At 49.9% G+C, this 16,558-nt stretch overlaps 1 protein-coding gene across 1 annotated transcript; it reads left to right on the forward strand.

The window, feature by feature from the left end:
* The first annotated feature begins 110 nt into the window (after window positions 1–110).
* On the forward strand, window positions 111–11,707 carry COQ4 (coenzyme Q4). The gene is made up of 7 exons (XM_049629590.1): window positions 111–378; window positions 467–598; window positions 2,021–2,117; window positions 2,637–2,739; window positions 8,272–8,401; window positions 8,910–9,003; window positions 9,521–11,707. Exons 1-7 carry the CDS (start codon window positions 309–311, stop codon window positions 9,690–9,692), a joined length of 798 nt encoding a protein of 265 aa, XP_049485547.1. The 5' UTR covers window positions 111–308; the 3' UTR covers window positions 9,693–11,707.
* Window positions 11,708–16,558: the final 4,851 nt, after the last annotated feature.

Genomic DNA, 16,558 nt, shown 5'->3' on the forward strand with positions numbered 1-16,558 from the left:
CGGAAGAGGTTCGTTCTTATTGGCCTCGGGGAAAACGCGCAATGGGGAGGGAAGTAGGGCCCGGCGCTGAAGTCCATGCCAGCGGGGCTCACGTGGGAAAGCTTTCTGGGAGTGAGGCGACATGGGGAGAGTTTTGCTTTGGTGGACGTAGGTAGCGGACAGGCCGTCTGGGTTTTCTTCGGATACTTAGCGATAGGACCCTTTGCTGGCCGTACTACGATTTTTCCCCTCCAAACGCCCTTCAGAGCGCTCCGCGCCCGGAAAGGCGCGCGGCTTCCACCCGGCCCTGCTCGCGGGTGCCCGCTGCCATGGCGACCCTGCTGCGAGCTGCCCTGCGCCCTCTCCGCCCGCCCCCCGGGCACCGGGGGCCGGCCGCAGGTAAGTGGCAGAGGCGAGAGGGAGGCCTGGGGCGCCCGGCTCCTCTGACCGCGGCGCTTTTTTCTTTTTTTTTTTTTTATGCCTGTAGACGTGCTGCTTCGAGGCGCGCGCCATGGCGCCGGCCAGCTCTACCCTGAGCACATCCCCACCTCCCCGCTGCAGAAGGTTCTGCTGGCCGCGGGCTCGGCCGGAATGGCCCTCTACAACCCGTACCGCCACGGTAAGGCTGCCCGCGCACGCCCTTGCCTGGGAAGCCTGGGCAGGTGCCGACCTCTCTCTACCCGTCTCCTAGGGGGTAACTGGAGAATAAACTAGGCCGGGGTACCCAAACCTGGCTGCACCCCATCATCACCCGCAAGGTTCACAAAAATGTAGATTCCCGGGTCCCACCCTGACCTCAATCTGGACCGGCCAAGCCTGGGGAAGGGAAGGGAAGGGAGGGGAGAGAAGGGCCTGCGTTTTTAAATAAACTACTTCCCGGAAGATTCAGTTATCCAGCCACATTGAGAACCTCTCCACTAAATAGATGATTTGTTTGTTATAATAACATGCGTCAAATTGTAACAGCCCACTAAAAATTAAACTTTATGAGGTCAGAGACCATGACTGCCCTATTCCACTGTATCAGCAGCATTTTTTAAGTCATCTGTATGCCTAACATGGGACGCGAACTCACGACCCAGAGATCAAGAATCATACCTCAACGGGCTGAGCCACCCAGGCACCCCTCAGCAGTATTTTAGATTGTGCCTTGACATAACAAATGCCCAGTGTTTGCTGCATTTAAACATATTGGGGTTCTACAGTACATTTATCCTCCCTCTCAGGATTCTAAGTATTCTGGAAAGTACTATTACTCCTACTAATAAAAATGATAATGCTGGGGCACCTGGGTGGCTCAGTCGGTTGAGTGTCTGACTTCGGCTCAGGTGGTGATCTCACGGTCCGTGAGCTTGAGCCCCGCGTGGGGCTCTGTACTGATGGCTCAGAGCCTGGAGCCTGCTTCAGATTCTGTGTCTCCCTCTCTCTGCCCCTCCCCCCTCATGCTCTCTCTCTCTCTCTCTCTCTCTCTCTCTCTCTCTGTCAAAACTAAACATGAAAAAAAATTTTTTTTTAAATGATGATGCTAACTGCTCACCGAGCTTTTATTCTGGTCGTTCACTGCAGTAAGTGTTCTATGTACACGGTGTTCTTGATTTTTCACATTAACCCTATGAGAAAGGTATTTTCCACATTTCATAAATTAGGACCCTGAGGCTTGGAAGCAGTTTGCACAAGTTAACCTAAATAGTGAGATTGCAGCTGAACCCAAACCTAGCACTCTGATGCCAAAGCTTGCACCTATCAATGGAGGCATGGTATTCTGTTGTAATAATGGGTGTAAAAGTGATTTGTAAACTCTTTAGAGCACTGTGCTAACCAGAGCCTTCTCAACCCATTAGATTAGTAACAATGGTAATAATTATAGGTACATGTATTTTGCACTTACTGTGTGCAAGGAGATTTGCTAAATATTTAACAAATCCTTGTACCTAAGAGATAGATTGTATTTCAGTTTATCCTGTAGGAGACAGGCTCAGATCAGGTCTGGTAACTTACCTAAGATCATGTCCTACATTTGTCCCCATTTCTTTTCTTTTAGACATGGTCGCGGTTCTAGGGGAGACCACAGGACTTCATGCCCTGAAGGTCCTCAGGGACCAAATGAAGAGGGATCCAGAGGGTGCCCAGATCCTACGGTAGGTCTCAACTCTGCTTGGGGGATTGAGGAAATTCTCTGGGGATCCTGATCTCTCTGAGGTCACATTGTGTTCCTCTGGGGAGCTCTTCTTGATGCACTGGCCATGGATGTCTGCCCAGGCTGGGCACTGCCCAACTCCATGGGCGCCATTCACATAACACTGTGATGACCCGTGGGTAGTGCAGTGTAGTGGCCTCAGCCCAGTTCCAGCCACAGAGCCCTCTGCCTTCCCTAAGCTCTCCTAACAGGCTAGCTATAACCCCCCAGCCCTGCAGTGCCCTTTGTGAGTACCCTGATTACATCTGAGACATGCCCCCGAGATTGTGCCCCTATAAGCAGAGACTGTGGCCTTAGCTTGTCATAATCTCCTCGGCACCTGCCATCGTCCTGCAGTAGGATTTGTGGCCCCATTATTGCTCTCTGCCCTTTCACTTCTCACACCCTTGCTCTAACTGGATCTCTCACCTGCCTTTGCTGATGCGCTTCTAATACCTAAGTCCTGCCTTCTGCCTTGCAGGGAGCGTCCGCGGATCTTACTGTCCACCCTTGACCTGGACAAGCTCCGTAGTCTGCCTGAGGGCTCACTTGGCCAAGAGTATCTCCGTTTCCTAGATGTGAATGTGAGTTTCCAGCTTCTGTGCATTTGACAGTCACCAGGAAGGGCAGAGAAGGGCATGGGAGTGACATCCTGAGGAAGAAGGAGTCCTGAGTGGCCACGACGGGCAGGTGTGCTTTTTGTCCCTTGTGCCAAGGCTTTGTCATTTTCTATGGGACAGGCAAATGGGCCAGGAACTCCAAGGGATAATACTGGCCAGTATTTAGTAGTGTCTTACTAAAACAAAACAAAACCAAACTCTCTTATTGAATGTCAGGTGCCAGGCTCATACCTGGTCTTGCTGAACCCTCCCAGTAGCCTTGTCAGGTATGTCCTATTATTATCCCCTTTAATAGATGAAGAAACTGAGACTCAGAGCACTTAAGCAACTTGATGATTTCATACAGCCAGTATAAATGGAGGCAGTATTCATACTTAGATCACACCTTTTTTTTTTTTTTTTTTAACATTTTAAGTAATCTCTACACCCATTGTGGGGCTCAAACTCACAACCCTGAGATCAAAAGTCACATGCTCTACCAACTGAACCATCCAGGCATTCCCAGATCATGCTCTCAACTGCTGTACTATGTCCCCCCAGTTCTAGAGATAGGGTATGACAAGTTGTGACACTCTCTGCCCCAGGCAAGGAGGAAAGGAGCTGGTGGGGAGAGTCCCAGCTACTGAGGAACTCACTCATTTGTTCAGAATCTGCCCTGTGCCATCCATGGTTACGGGTGCTGGAGATATAATGGTGAACTAAACAAAGTCCTGCTCTTGAGATACTAATATTCTGGTTTGGAGAAGAAAACAGTAAAGCAATAAGAGAAAAAAATTTGTGTAAAAATTCAGGTCAAATAGTTATTGACTACTTAGAATGTCCAATACTGTTCTCAGTAGTTGAGACACAGAGAGCGAAACTGGCAAAGAGCCTGCTGTTGTGGAGCTTCCATTCTCGCAGATGGTGAGAACAACAGTCAGCATGATGGAGGACGACGAGGCGGGGTCGGAGGCCCATGTCTGATGGGGAGGTCACAGGAGGCCCCTCTGAGGAGACTCGGAAGAGGAGGAGGAGCAGAGGGCCTGGCAAGTGCAAGGCCCTGTGTATTTCAGAACAGGAAAACTGACCAAGGCGGCCACGTAGGAGTCAGGGGGGCAGCCAGTGGGTGACAGGTCAGACCCTGCCAGCCATGGGAAGAAGTCTGTATTTTATAGCGGGAGCAATGGGAAGACATGGAGGGTTTCAACTAGGGTAGTAACATGACCTGATTTGTTGTTTTTTTTTTAATGTTTATCTTGAGAGCACGAGAGAGAGTGGGGGAGGGGTGGAGAGAGAGGGAGAGAGAGAATCCCAATGTGGGGCTCGATCCCACAAACTGTGAGATCACAACCTGAGCCAAAACCAAGAGACTAATGCTCAACCAACTGAGCCACCTAGGTGCCCCATGGCCTGATTTATAAAAGGGCCTTAGGATATAGCTGGGCCACCTTCCCTGTCTCAACCCCTCCCTCCCAAAATACACACATCCCATCAAAGCACCTCTGTCAAATGGCCCTCCAGGTTGCTCTAGAACTAGGCTTCTGAACCTTGGCACTACGGACTTTTGGGCCCACTTAATTCTTTGTAGGGGCTGCCCTGTGCATTCGAGGATGTCTAACAGCCTCCCTGGCCTCTACGCGTAGATGGCAGTAGCACCCCATTAAGTTATGACAACCACCAATGTCTCCAGACGTTGCAAATATCCCCTGGTGGGCAGTTGAGAACCTACTACTCTAGAAGATCGTTGTCCCTGAGAAAATAATCTGCTCCCTATACTCTCCTGACACTTGCCCCTGCCCCATTTTCTACCATCTGCTCAGATTTCACCAGGAAGCAAGTTCTTTCATCAGTGGGAAACCCACCAGGGTAGCCTTCCCCTGGAAGTGCCACCCAGGGAGGGACTGCCTTTCATCTTGTTGCTGTGGAGGGGATGGGACTGCCAGGGCCTCCCTGGGCACCTTGCCCAGTCTCAGCCCTAGTTGTGATAACAGCCCTAGAGATTGTGACACTTGTAGAGCAGTGACACCAGCAGCCCACGGAATGAGAAGGAATACCTTTGTCCCAGCAGAGATTTATATCAAAGTTCAAGGTGAGGCCACCCTCCCTGAGGCTGACATTGGTAGAGGGTATGGTCATCTTGTGGTGTCAAGATTTTGAGCATGGGCTCTGGAGTTAAGAGTAGCCTAAGTTAGGATCATACCTCTCTTCCCAGCTTTATGGCCCTGAGCAAATCATTTGACCTCTCTGAACCTCATATCACTTACCTAAGGTAAGGGAACCTAATGTCTAGCTGCCAGGGCACTCAACATGGTTTATAAATAATGGATGTTAAGGCTACTGGCTTTGGAATCCAACAGACTTTGTTCCAGCCACTTGATTAGCTGTGTAATCTTCGGGAAGTTACTTAACTTCTCTGAGCCCATTTTTCTTATCTGTCTCTGAGGCTCATAATATCTACCACCAGATGATCATGAGGGTGCAGTGTGATGATATATGTAAAGGACTTCATACAGTGCTGACACATAGTAGATACTTGATAAATATAGTTGTTGTCACCGTGATCGCCTTCAGCTTCACACGGCATGTAGAAGAAATTAGGAGGGGGACCTGGGTGGCTCAGTTGGTTAAGTATCCAACTTCAGCTCAGGTCATGATCTTGCAGCTTGTGAGTTCAGGCCCCACACTGGGCTCACTGCTGTCAGCGCAGAGCCCGCTTCGGATCCTGTCCCTCTCTCTGCCCCTCTTCCTCTTGCACTCTAAAAAATAAGTAAAACATTAAAAAAAAGAAGAAGTGGGGCACCTGGGTGGTTCAGTCAGTTAAGCGGCTGACTTCGGCTCAGGCCGTGATCTCATGGTTCGTGAGTTCAAGCCCCGTGTCAGGGCTATGCTGACAGCTCAGAGCCTGGAGCCTGCTTTGGATTCTGTGTCTCCCTCTCTCTCTGCCCTACCCCTGCTTCAGCTCTGTCTCTCAAAAATGAATAAACATTAAAAAAAAAAAATTTTTTTTTTTTTTAAAAGAAGAGATTAGGACCCGGGACCCAATGAGGTCACAGATGCGGACCAAGGCCACTCAGCCAGCAACCCCAAAAGCAACGAAGACATCAAATCCTTTGGCCCCTGGACAGGCTGATACCATGCTTTGAGGACAGGAACACCACACTGTTCCCGTTCTGCATGGGTGCTGCTGAGGACTGAGCAGGTGGGTGGGTAAGAAGAGGACAGTTGTCATCCCTTCCTGGGGTCAGAAAATTGCCGGGAGCTGGCCTTTTACTCACGTATTCGTGAGACGTTTATTCACCCAGGCCCTGGCGATACAACAGTGAGCAAATCAGCTGGTAGCCCCTCTGCAGCCGAAAGGCTGCTGCCGCACCGTTCACAGACAGAGACCGCAAGCCAATAGGAGGCTTAATTTATTTATTTTTTTTATGTTTATTTATTTTTGAGACAGAGAGAGACAGAGCATGAATGGGGGAGGGGCAGAGAGAGAGGGAGACACAGAATCGGAAGCAGGCTCCGGGCTCTGAGCCATCAGCCCAGAGCCCGACGCGGGGCTCGAACCCACGGACGCGAGATCGTGACCTGAGCTGAAGTCGGACGCCCAACCGACTGAGCCACCCAGGCGCCCCCAGTAGGAGGCTTTAAAACTTGCTGTTAGCCACTTCAGTAAAAGCAGAAAGAAACAAGTGGAATTAACTTTAATAGCATATTACTGTATGTTTAACCTAATGGACCCAAAGTATTATCATTTCAGCATGTAATCAATATTTCTAAATTACTGAGATTTTACATTGCTCTCTTCATGCCAAGTCTTCAAAACTCAGTGTGTATTTTATACACACTACGGCACATTTCAAGGCTTGGTGGCCACATGTGGTAAGTGGCTGCTGTACTGGAAAGTCCAGGTCTAGAAGAAGGGCAGACTCACTACGTCACAATACAAGATACAGGATGCTGCAAGAGACCATAACATGGACCTGATCGGTCAAAGGTCATAGACAGCCTCCCTGCAGCAGGAACACGTAAGGCAAGTCATAAAGGACAGATAGAAATTGTCAAGGTGAAACTGAGGGTTTCGGGGGAGAGTACCCTAGGCTGGGAGCAGCTTATGTGAAGGATCAGGGCCAGGACACCTGGCTGGTTCAGTCAGCAGAGTGTGCAACTCTTGATCTCAGGGTTGTAAATTCAAGCCCCGTGTTGGGTACAGAGATTACTTGAAAAAATAAAACCTTTTTTTAAAAAAAAGGATCAGGGGTCTTGGAAGCTTCTTCTTTTCCTGTTTTATTCTAATTGTGGTTTAAACCTAACATAAGGTGAACTAACATGAGAGTTGCTATCTCAGGGGAGCCTGGCTGGCTCAGTCAGAACATGTGATTCTTGATCTCAGGGTCAGGAGTTCGGGCCCCATGTTGGGGGTAGAGTTTACTTAAAAAAAAAACAAAACAAAACAAAAAAAACAGGCGCCTGGGTGGCTCAGTTAGTTGAGCTTCCAAGTTCGGCTCAGGTCATGATATCACGGTCTGTGAGTTTGAGCCCCGTGTCGGTCTCTGTGCTGACAGCTCAGAGCCTGGAGCCTGCTTCGGATTCTGTGTCTCCCTCTCTCTCTGACCCTCCCCCGTTCATGCTCTGTTTCTCTGTGTCTCAAAAATAAAACATTTTTTTTTTTTTAATTTATTTATTTTTTTGGGACAGAGAGAGACAGAGCATGAACGGGGGAGGGTCAGAGAGAGAGGGAGACACAGAATCGGAAACAGGCTCCAGGCTCCGAGCCATCAGCCCAGAGCCTGACGCGGGGCTCGAACTCACGGACCGCGAGATCGTGACCTGGCTGAAGTCGGACGCTTAACCGACTGCGCCACCCAGGCGCCCCAAAAATAAAACATTTAAAAAAAAAAAAGTTGTCATCTTAACCATTTCTAAGTGGAGAGTTAGTAGTGTTAAATATATTCGCGTTGTTGTGAAGCCAACCTCCAGGACTTTTACCTGGAACTCTATCCGCTTAAACAACTACCACTTCCTCCTACCCCATGGAGCTTCTTTGCCATAAATTCCAACAGGCTGAGACATTCTGTGTGAGTTGGGGTAGGCCATGGAGGTGTCAGTGCCACTATATCCCCTGCCTGCAGACTCCCCTGTTGGCAGGTATGGACAGAAACTGTCCTCAGAGGGAGCGCCTGGGTGGCTCAGTCGGTTAAGCATCTAACTTCGGCTCAGGTCATGATCTCACAGTTCGTGAGTTCGAGCCCCTATGCTGACAGCTCAGAGCCTGAGCCTCTTTTATATTCTCTGTCTCCCTCTGTCTCCCTGCCCCTTCCTGGCTCGCACTCTCAAAAGTAAATAAACGTTTAAAAAAAAAAAATTTTTTTTTTTTTTTTTTTTTTTTTTGAAGAAAAGAAACAGTCCTCAGAGATTTTTGGTGGGTATGAATTTGGTGGGAGTGGTTCACAGTCAAAGAGAGGTTGGCCAGTTAGGCCTTGGGGACAGTTGGGAAGAGATACAGGGGAGGCTCATTGTTGTCAGAGGGTCTCCCCAGACACCCGAGCACCCACCCGATTCGTGGACGATGAGGAACTAGCATATGTGATCCAACGGTACCGGGAGGTACACGACATGCTCCACACCCTGCTGGGGATGCCCACCAACATGCTGGGTGAGTGCTCCCCCCCAGTTGCCTTGAGAGTGGCGATGGGCGGGGTGGGGTGGAGTGAGGTGGGAGGTTCCAGCCAGCCTGGCCACCTGGGTCTGTCACCCACCAGTTAGCCAGCTCAGTGCCTCGTTTTCCTGCTTTCTGAACATCTTGGGTGTGTGTCTGAACCACTGCCTGTACGATTCCTAAGCTGACCCGGGCTCCCTGCTCTGAAACCCTCTGCAACTCCCTGAGGCCTGGAGGAACCACCCTGGACTTCTCACCCCGGCCTTTAGAGTCCTCTGCACACTGACCCCAAGCTTCCTTTCCAGCCCTTATCTTCTTCTGCTTTTCCCCAGGCCCTTTCCTGCACCCAAGCCAAGTGCTCCAAAGCCCAGTGGGAACCAGGACTGGGCACAGCTAACCTGGTAGAGATTAAAGAGGAGCCAGGGCTTTGCTCTGCCACGAGCACCATGGCCTCTCCTCCTGGGCCCTTCTCACCTCCCACCCCATCCCTCGCCCTGCCCCCCAGGGGAGATCGTGGTGAAGTGGTTTGAGGCTGTCCAGACTGGCCTGCCCATGTGCATCCTGGGTGCTCTCTTTGGACCGATCCGACTCCATACCCAGTAAGTTCTCAAGTGGCAAGGGGTTGGGGGAGAACTCAGAGGAGCCACGGCTCCAGGAAATGGGACAAGCATATCACCTTCTCTAGGAAGCCAGGGTAGAAGGAATGGGGCAAAAAGGTGAAACCGGTCTGGCATAGGATCTCCAAGGCAACGAATGAAGTTTGGATGTTTCACAGGACTCTCTAGGGGCTTTGGGGCCAGGCCTCAGTGTTGGGTCAGAGCAATGGACTTGCGAGGGTGGGGCTGGTGGGAAGGAGTGGCAAATCCAGGGTTAGTTTCCGGAGCTAGGTAGCCCCTGATTTAAATCTGGGCTTCAGCATACTCAAAATATGTAGCCTTGGGCACAAGATTTTGCTTCACTGAGTTTCTGTTTCCTCATCTGCTAATGAAAATAATAACTACCTTCTTTTCAAGGTGTTTGTGAGGATTAACTGAGAAAATGTGCATCAGCTTCTGGGCACATAGTGTGCCTGGCCCTGGGGATCTTATGTCTTCTTTTTCCTCTGCTGCCCCACAGGGGCCTGCAGGTGCTGGTTTCGGAGCTGATCCCGTGGGCAGTTCAGAATGGGCGCAGAGCCCCATGTGTCTTCAACCTGTACTACGAGCGGCGCTGGGAGCAGCCCCTGAGGGCTCTACGGGAGGAGCTGGGCATCACAGACCCCCCGATGCTTGTCAGGGCCCTGGCCTAGGCCCTGAGGTACTGCCCACCCTCAACCCCTGGTGGCAGAAGACTCTTTTGCCATACCTTTGTTCCTTTTCTTTGAACACTGACCCTTGGACATCATTTGTCATAATTTGTTACAACCACTGCTGAGTGGCTTGAGGGCCACCCAGGAGGGAGCCAGGAGTTGCCCAAAGAGAACCATGTGTGAGTGGGAATCAGTCATCCAGGCTGGTGGGGGCGGGATGTCTCAGTTCCACTGCCCCTGTTCTGGACTGCTCTTTGCCATCCAGGGTTTTTTGAGGGCCAGGCTGGATTTCCTCCAGCAGTGAGGGCTATACCCAGGTACAAAGGCCTGAAAAGGAGCAGGTGAGTCTGCTGTCTGAATAAAGCCTGCCATCAGGCCAACTATCTACCTCTTCCTCTAGCAGCCTTGGGCCTTTGAGCACCAAGGGCAGACATTCCCTTCAGCCTGAACTTCAGCTACTTGTCCTGTTTCCTTTGGTCTAAAGTCAGACAGACTGGGACTCAAATTCCCAATTCCTCCATCATTTTCCGGCAGAGGAACTTGGCCCCCCTGTCAGCCCATTTCATCATCAGTAAAAGGGGAATGAAAACAGCACCCACTTCCTAGGGTCACTGTGGGGATTTCGTGAGGTGACACTCAGAAGAGGGCTTCAGAGAAAGGGCCCCGGGGACAGAAGGCAATTATCCTCATTGTGATCACAGGTGAGGAGGCAGCTCTGAGGCTGCTGATTCATTTTGGAATGGCACCCAGACATTTTCCCTGGGTCAGGGCCAAGGAGTTGGGGACAGGCAGGTTGAAAGAATCACCGGAAGAGTGAGTGACCCTGTCTTGGGTTTTAGAACGAGAAACACTGAGAGTTTTGGGGAGCCAGCTCCCCTTTGTGTGGATAGGACAACCAAGGCCCAGAGATGGGCAAGGAATTGCCCGAAATAACTAGAACACAGGCCATGTGTCCTCCTTGGTTGGGTTTCCTATGCCTCAGTTTCCCTAGGTAATAAGGGTTACAGTTGTTTTTTTTTTTTAATTTTTTTTTTTAACATTTATTTATTTTTGAGACACAGAGAGACAGAGCATGAACAGGGAGGGTCAGAGAGAGGGAGACACAGAATCTGAAACAGGCTCCAGGCTCTGAGCGGTCAGCACAGAGTCCAACGCGGGGCTCGAACTCACAGCCCTCACAGACCGTGAGATCGTGACCTGAGCTGAAGTCGGCCGCTTAACCGACTGAGCCACCCAGGCGCCCCAAGGGTTACAGTTTATTTACAGCTGTACTCTGTGCGTTAGCAACTGAGATGCATTATTGCACTAATGCCTCCCAACAACCCAAAGACAAAAGTCATACTATTGCTTGCATTTTACTAATGAGGCAGTAGCAGAGCTGGGTCTGGAACCACGGGCCTCTCCAAAACCGGCCCCACATTGCCACACCAGCGCCTCACCCTTCCTTGTGCCGACTGAGTCCCAGTCCAGATAGATAGAGCTGGGAGGCTGGAGGCCTACCTCGGAACAGTGGCCTTTTTCCAAGAGGGAAGCCTTGTCCTGAGCTCTTTGAATTTCTGGAGAAAGGAGAGGATTAGGGTGAGCTTTCTATATCTAATCCTTCTTTGCAGCGTAGGCCATCTTTCCAGACCCAGCATGTTTCCATGGCTTTCCAGGGTCCAGGCACCCCTTGCCCCCAGGTCAGTAAAAGTCAACAGTGCCAAGTTAGGGGGAGAAAGGCCTGACTCGCAGATGGCCTTCTCTGCCCAGCTGGGGAGTTCACCTGCTCCAGCCACCTGGTGCCTGAATGGCCCTGGGCCTTTACAGCATTCAAGAGATGGGCACTGGCTGTCACAATTAGCTGGGAATGAAGTCTGGTCTCCAGATCTTAGGGTGGCACCAACTCACGATTGGAAATAAGTTATACACTGGCAACAGCTACCACTTACTGAGTTCTTACCACAGCCCGTAAGGCTCTGCCAACTTCTACCTAGAAACTTCCACTCTTCATCTCAATAAACTATGTTGGCCTTCTCTTTGTTGTTTGTTTTGTTTTTTTAAGTTTATTTATTTTGAGAGACAGTGGTAGCAGGGGAGGGGCGGGGGGGTGGGGAGGACACAGAATCTGAAACGGGCTGTGTGCTGACAGCCCGACGTGGGGCTCAAACTCAGGAACCATGCGATCACGACCTGAGCCGAAGTCGGACACCTAACCGACTGAGCCACCCAGGCACCCCTTCTTCCTACCTTTGGGAATAGCATCCTGTCCCCTAGTCATTACATGGCCAACTACTTGTCATTCACATTTGTGCTCAAATGTCACCTCTTCAGAGAGGCCTTCCCTGACCACCCATTTAAAGAGGTTCCTTCCCCCTTGCCACACTATGTCACCTTTTCTTCCCAGCACTTAACCACTCTGAAAAGATGTCATTTTTTAACATGTGGGGGTTTTTTTTTGTTTGTTTTTTGTTTTTTGTTTTTTGTTTTTTGAGAGCAAGGGAGGGGCAGAGAGAAGGAGGAGGGACAGAGGATCCAAAGTGGGCTCTGTGCTGACAGCAGCAAGCCCCATGCGGTGTTGAACTCACAAACTGTGAGATCATGACCTGAGCCAAAGTTGGACACTTAACCAACTGAGTCACCCAGGGGCCCCTTATTTGTTCATTTATTTACAAGTTCTCTGTGCCATGGGAGCAGGGACCTTGTTCTTTCCCTTCACCACTGGGAACAGTGCTTGGCACATGGTAAGGGCTTGCTGCTTCATAGTGGAAAGCATGGATGCTAAGCCCTGCATGTGCAAAACTACATTCGGTCCCCACAACCACCTCACTTCACAGTGAAGACCATGGGTCTCAGGTCCAGGGAGCGTCCTCAAGTCACACATCTGGGCTGTGACGGAACTTGTTTTGCAGCAGACAGGTCTTGAGTCCCCTTCTGGCAGCTCAGGGAAAGCTCCCTTTCCCTCTGCCTGATAAAAAGCCATATGTAGCTGGCTTCAGAGCCATGTTTGGGGGCACAGGCTCTGAGGACAGACAGACATGGCCCTGCCACTGACCAGCACTGCATCCTTGCAGTAGCCCGTCACCCCTTTGAGCCTCTGGCTCCCTACCTATAAAACGGGGAGAGTATACACCCATCCCACAACAGGGCCATTATGCATGTGCAGTGTTAGCACATAGTAAACATTTAGGAAATGGAAGCGGTCATGTCCCAGGAAGATCCCTCAAGACCTCTGAAGTCACCACATACACAACGAAGCCAGAGGCATTTACTCTGCACACACCCAGAGTGGGCGGACTTACGTAGTCCAAAGGTCCTGATGCCAAATGCAACCAAGCATCTACAAGGTGAGCATCCGCTGTGTGCCGGGGCCAAACCACTGTAGTCCCCTCCGGACCTTTAATGCCTTCAAGTCCTAACTCTTACCTGAAAAGTCTGGAAGTTTAAGTGCCGATGTTCGTTCTCTAACGCAGGGCAGACAGGGGCCATGTCAGTGGAAAGGAGCCCACTGTGAGGTCAGCCTAAACTCAGCCTGTCCCGCAAATAACGGCACCCAGCTCCTACCCTCCTAACCCTCAATGGCTCTTTACTGCCCCCAAGATAAACTCCTCAGCCCAGCACACAAAGGCCTTCCAATCACATTTCCCACCACAAGGTCCTCCCCTGTCCATGTGTCCCGATGCACAAGCCCCCTGGTCTCCAGCTATTTCACAAATGCCTTCTGAGTGTTGGCCAAACGCTGGGGGTCCTGCAATGATTGAAATAGCTGCATCCGCCCACCCTCTTGGGAGTTGAGCGGTTACAGCAGCTAAGGGCCTCCAACATGCCCGCCCTATGCTGAGAGCTTGACGGGCGCCATTTCCTTGAGTCCTTACCCACCCCTAGGAGGCAGGGACCATGATGACTGTATTCCCATTTTATAAATGAGGACACTGAGGGGGCACCTGGCTGGCTCAGTCGGTAGAGGATGGGACTCTTGATCTCAGGGTTGTAGGTTTGAGCCCCATGTTGGGTGTAGAGATTGTTTAAAAATAAAATCTAAAGGGGCGCCGGGGTGGCTCAGTTGGTTAGGCATCCGACTTCGGCTCAGGTCATGATCTCATGGTTTGTGAGTTCGAACCCCGTGTCAGGCTCTGTGCTGGCAGCTCAGAACCCAGAACCTGCTTTGGATTCTGTGTCTCCCTCTCTCTGCCTCTTCTCCAGATCTCACACACACACACACACACTCTCTCTCTCTCAAAGATAAATAAACATTAAAAAAATTTTTTTACTAAAATCTAAAAAAGAAAATGAGACACCGAGGCTCCGTGAGAAGAGGTGATTTGCCCAATGCCTCACAGGTGGGACTGGGAGTGTAACCCAGGTGTATCTGACTGAAAAGCAAAGAAGACAAGTCATAATAATGTGTGGTGGGTGTTGACAGAGGTATGGTGAGCAGTTGGTGAGGGGCAACCTATTTAGTGATCTAATCTCCATCTGCTGGTGTATCCGACTAGACTGTCAGCAACTTGAAGACGGGCTGTCTCGTTCCCTCTATGTCCCCTTGCATCTCCCCCATAGGACAGGCCCAGGGTCTGGTGGAGTACTGCCTTGGCCTCACCATTGTGACCAGGCAAGGGGGAGGAGAACAAGGGAGCTGGTCACCACTGCCATCTTGCAAACTCTCATTTGCCCACATTGTATATGACCTCAGCAAATGATGTGGACACGATCGTGTTTACACCCCTGGATCCTGTGTGGATCAGATCAGAGCCTCCAATTCACTCTCGCTGTCATTCATTCAACAAACATTTATCGGGCTTCTGTTATTTCCTAAGCCCTGCAGATATAATCAGAGATAATCTACATGTCTAGATTTTACATGAGCTTTGTGGTCAGTGAGCTTGTAAATTACAATAATAAATATGTCAAACACGGACTCAAATTCTGGGAAGTGAGCACTAGCAGCGTGTCCTCATTTTTATATATAAAAAGTGGAGGGGCACCTGGGTGGCTCGGCAGGCTGAGCGTCCAACTTCAGCTCAGGTCATGATCTCATAGGTTGTGAGTTCGAGCCCCGCATCAGGCTCTGCCCTGGCAGCTCAGAGCCTGGAGCCTGCTTCCGATTCTGTGTCTCCCTCTCTCTCTGCCCCTCCTCCGCTCCTGCCCTGTCTCTCAAAAATACACATTAAAAAAAAAGAAGTGGAGGGGTGCCTGGCTGGTTCAGTTCAGTGGAGCATGTGACGACTCTTGATCTCAGGGCTGTGGGCTCGAGCCCCATGGAGGGTGTAGGGATTACTTTAAAAAACTATTTTATTTGGGAATGCAAACTGGTGCAGCCGCTGAGGAAAACAGTATGGAAGTTCCCCAAAAAGTTAAAAATAGAACTACCCTAGGATCTAGCAGTTGTACTACTGGGTGTTTGCCTACCTAAAGAATAAGAAAACACACCAGTTCTAAAGGGATACATGCACCCCTATGTTAATAGCAGCATTATTTCCAATAGCCAAAATACAGAAGCAGCCCAGTGTCTATCTATTGATGAACGAATCAGGACAATGTGGTGTATATATATATATATACAATGGAATGTTGTTCAACTATAAAAAACGATGAAATCTTGCCATTTGCAATGACATGGGTGGAGTTAGCGAGTATAATGCTAAGTGAAGTTATTCAGCCAGAGAAAGACAAGTGCCGTATGATTTCATGTGGAATTTAAGAACTAAAACATGGGGTGCCTGGGTGGCTCAGTCGGTTAAGCGTCCGACTGCAGCTCAGGTCACGATCTCGCGGTCCGTGAGTTCGAGCCCCGTGTCGGGCTCTGGGCTGATGGCTCAGAGCCTGGAGCCTGCTTCCGATTCTGTGTCTCCCTCTCTCTCTGCCCCTCCCCCGTTCATGCTCTGTCTCTCTCTGTCTCAAAAATAAATGAACGTTAAAAAAAATTTTTTTTTAAAAAGAAATAAAACATGAGCAAAGGGGAAAAAAAGAGAGAGGCAAGGCAAGAAACAGACTCTTAACTATGGAGATCAAACTGAAGGTCACCAGAGGGGAGGGTGGTGGGGATTAAGGAGGGCACTTGTGATGAGCACCAGGTGCTGTATGGAAGTGTTGGGTCACTACATTGTACACCTGAAACTAATAGAATACTATATGTTAACTAACTGCAATGAAAACAATAACTTAAAAATAATAAATAAACATTTAAAAACAAAAAAAAAAACTTTTATTTGCTTGTTTGTTTTTGAGAGAGAGAAAGAGAGCACGAGCAGGTAAGGGGCAGAGAGCGAGGGAGATAGAGGATCCCAAGCAGGCCTCACACTGTCAGCACAGAGCCTGACATGGGACTCCATCTCGTGAACCTTGAGATCATGACCGAAGCCAAAATCAAGAGCGAGATGCTTGGGACACCTGGGTGGTGTCTGACTTCGGCTCGGGTCATGATCTCATGACTCGTGTGTTCGGCCCCACATCGGGCTCTGTGTTGACAGCTCAGAGCTTGGAGGATGCTTCAGATTCTGTGTTCCCTCTCTCTCTGCCCCTCCCCTGCTTGCAATGTCTCTCTCTCTCTCTCTCTCTCAAAAAGAAATAAACACTAAAAAAATTTTTTTAAAAACATTGGGACACTTAACCGACTGAGCCACCCAGGTGCCTGCCAAAAATAAAATCTTTTTTTTTTTTTAAGGTTTATTTATTTTGAGAGAGAGAGAGAGCAGGGGAGGGGAAGAAAGAATCCCAAGCAGGCTCTGCATTGTCTGCAAGGAGCCTGATGCAGGGCTTGATCTCACAAACTCATGGCTTGAGCGGAAGCCAATAGCTGGATGCTTAACTGACTGAGCCACCCAGGAGCCACATAAAACCTGAAAAGAAAGAAAGAAAGAAAGAAAGAAAGAAAGAAAGAAAGAAAGAAA

The sequence above is a fragment of the Panthera uncia genome, chromosome D4, assembly GCF_023721935.1.
Source record: "Panthera uncia isolate 11264 chromosome D4, Puncia_PCG_1.0, whole genome shotgun sequence".
NCBI classification, from domain to species: Eukaryota; Metazoa; Chordata; class Mammalia; order Carnivora; family Felidae; genus Panthera; species Panthera uncia.

Coding starts and splice junctions, on each gene's coding strand:
- COQ4 (XM_049629590.1), top strand. CDS start 309: ATGGCGACCCTGCTGCGAGCTGCCCTGCGCCCTCTCCGCCCGCCCCCC. Junction 8,402..8,909: donor GATGCCCACCAACATGCTGG/GTGAGTGCTCCC, acceptor CCTGCCCCCCAG/GGGAGATCGTGGTGAAGTGG. Junction 9,004..9,520: donor CCGATCCGACTCCATACCCA/GTAAGTTCTCAA, acceptor GCTGCCCCACAG/GGGCCTGCAGGTGCTGGTTT.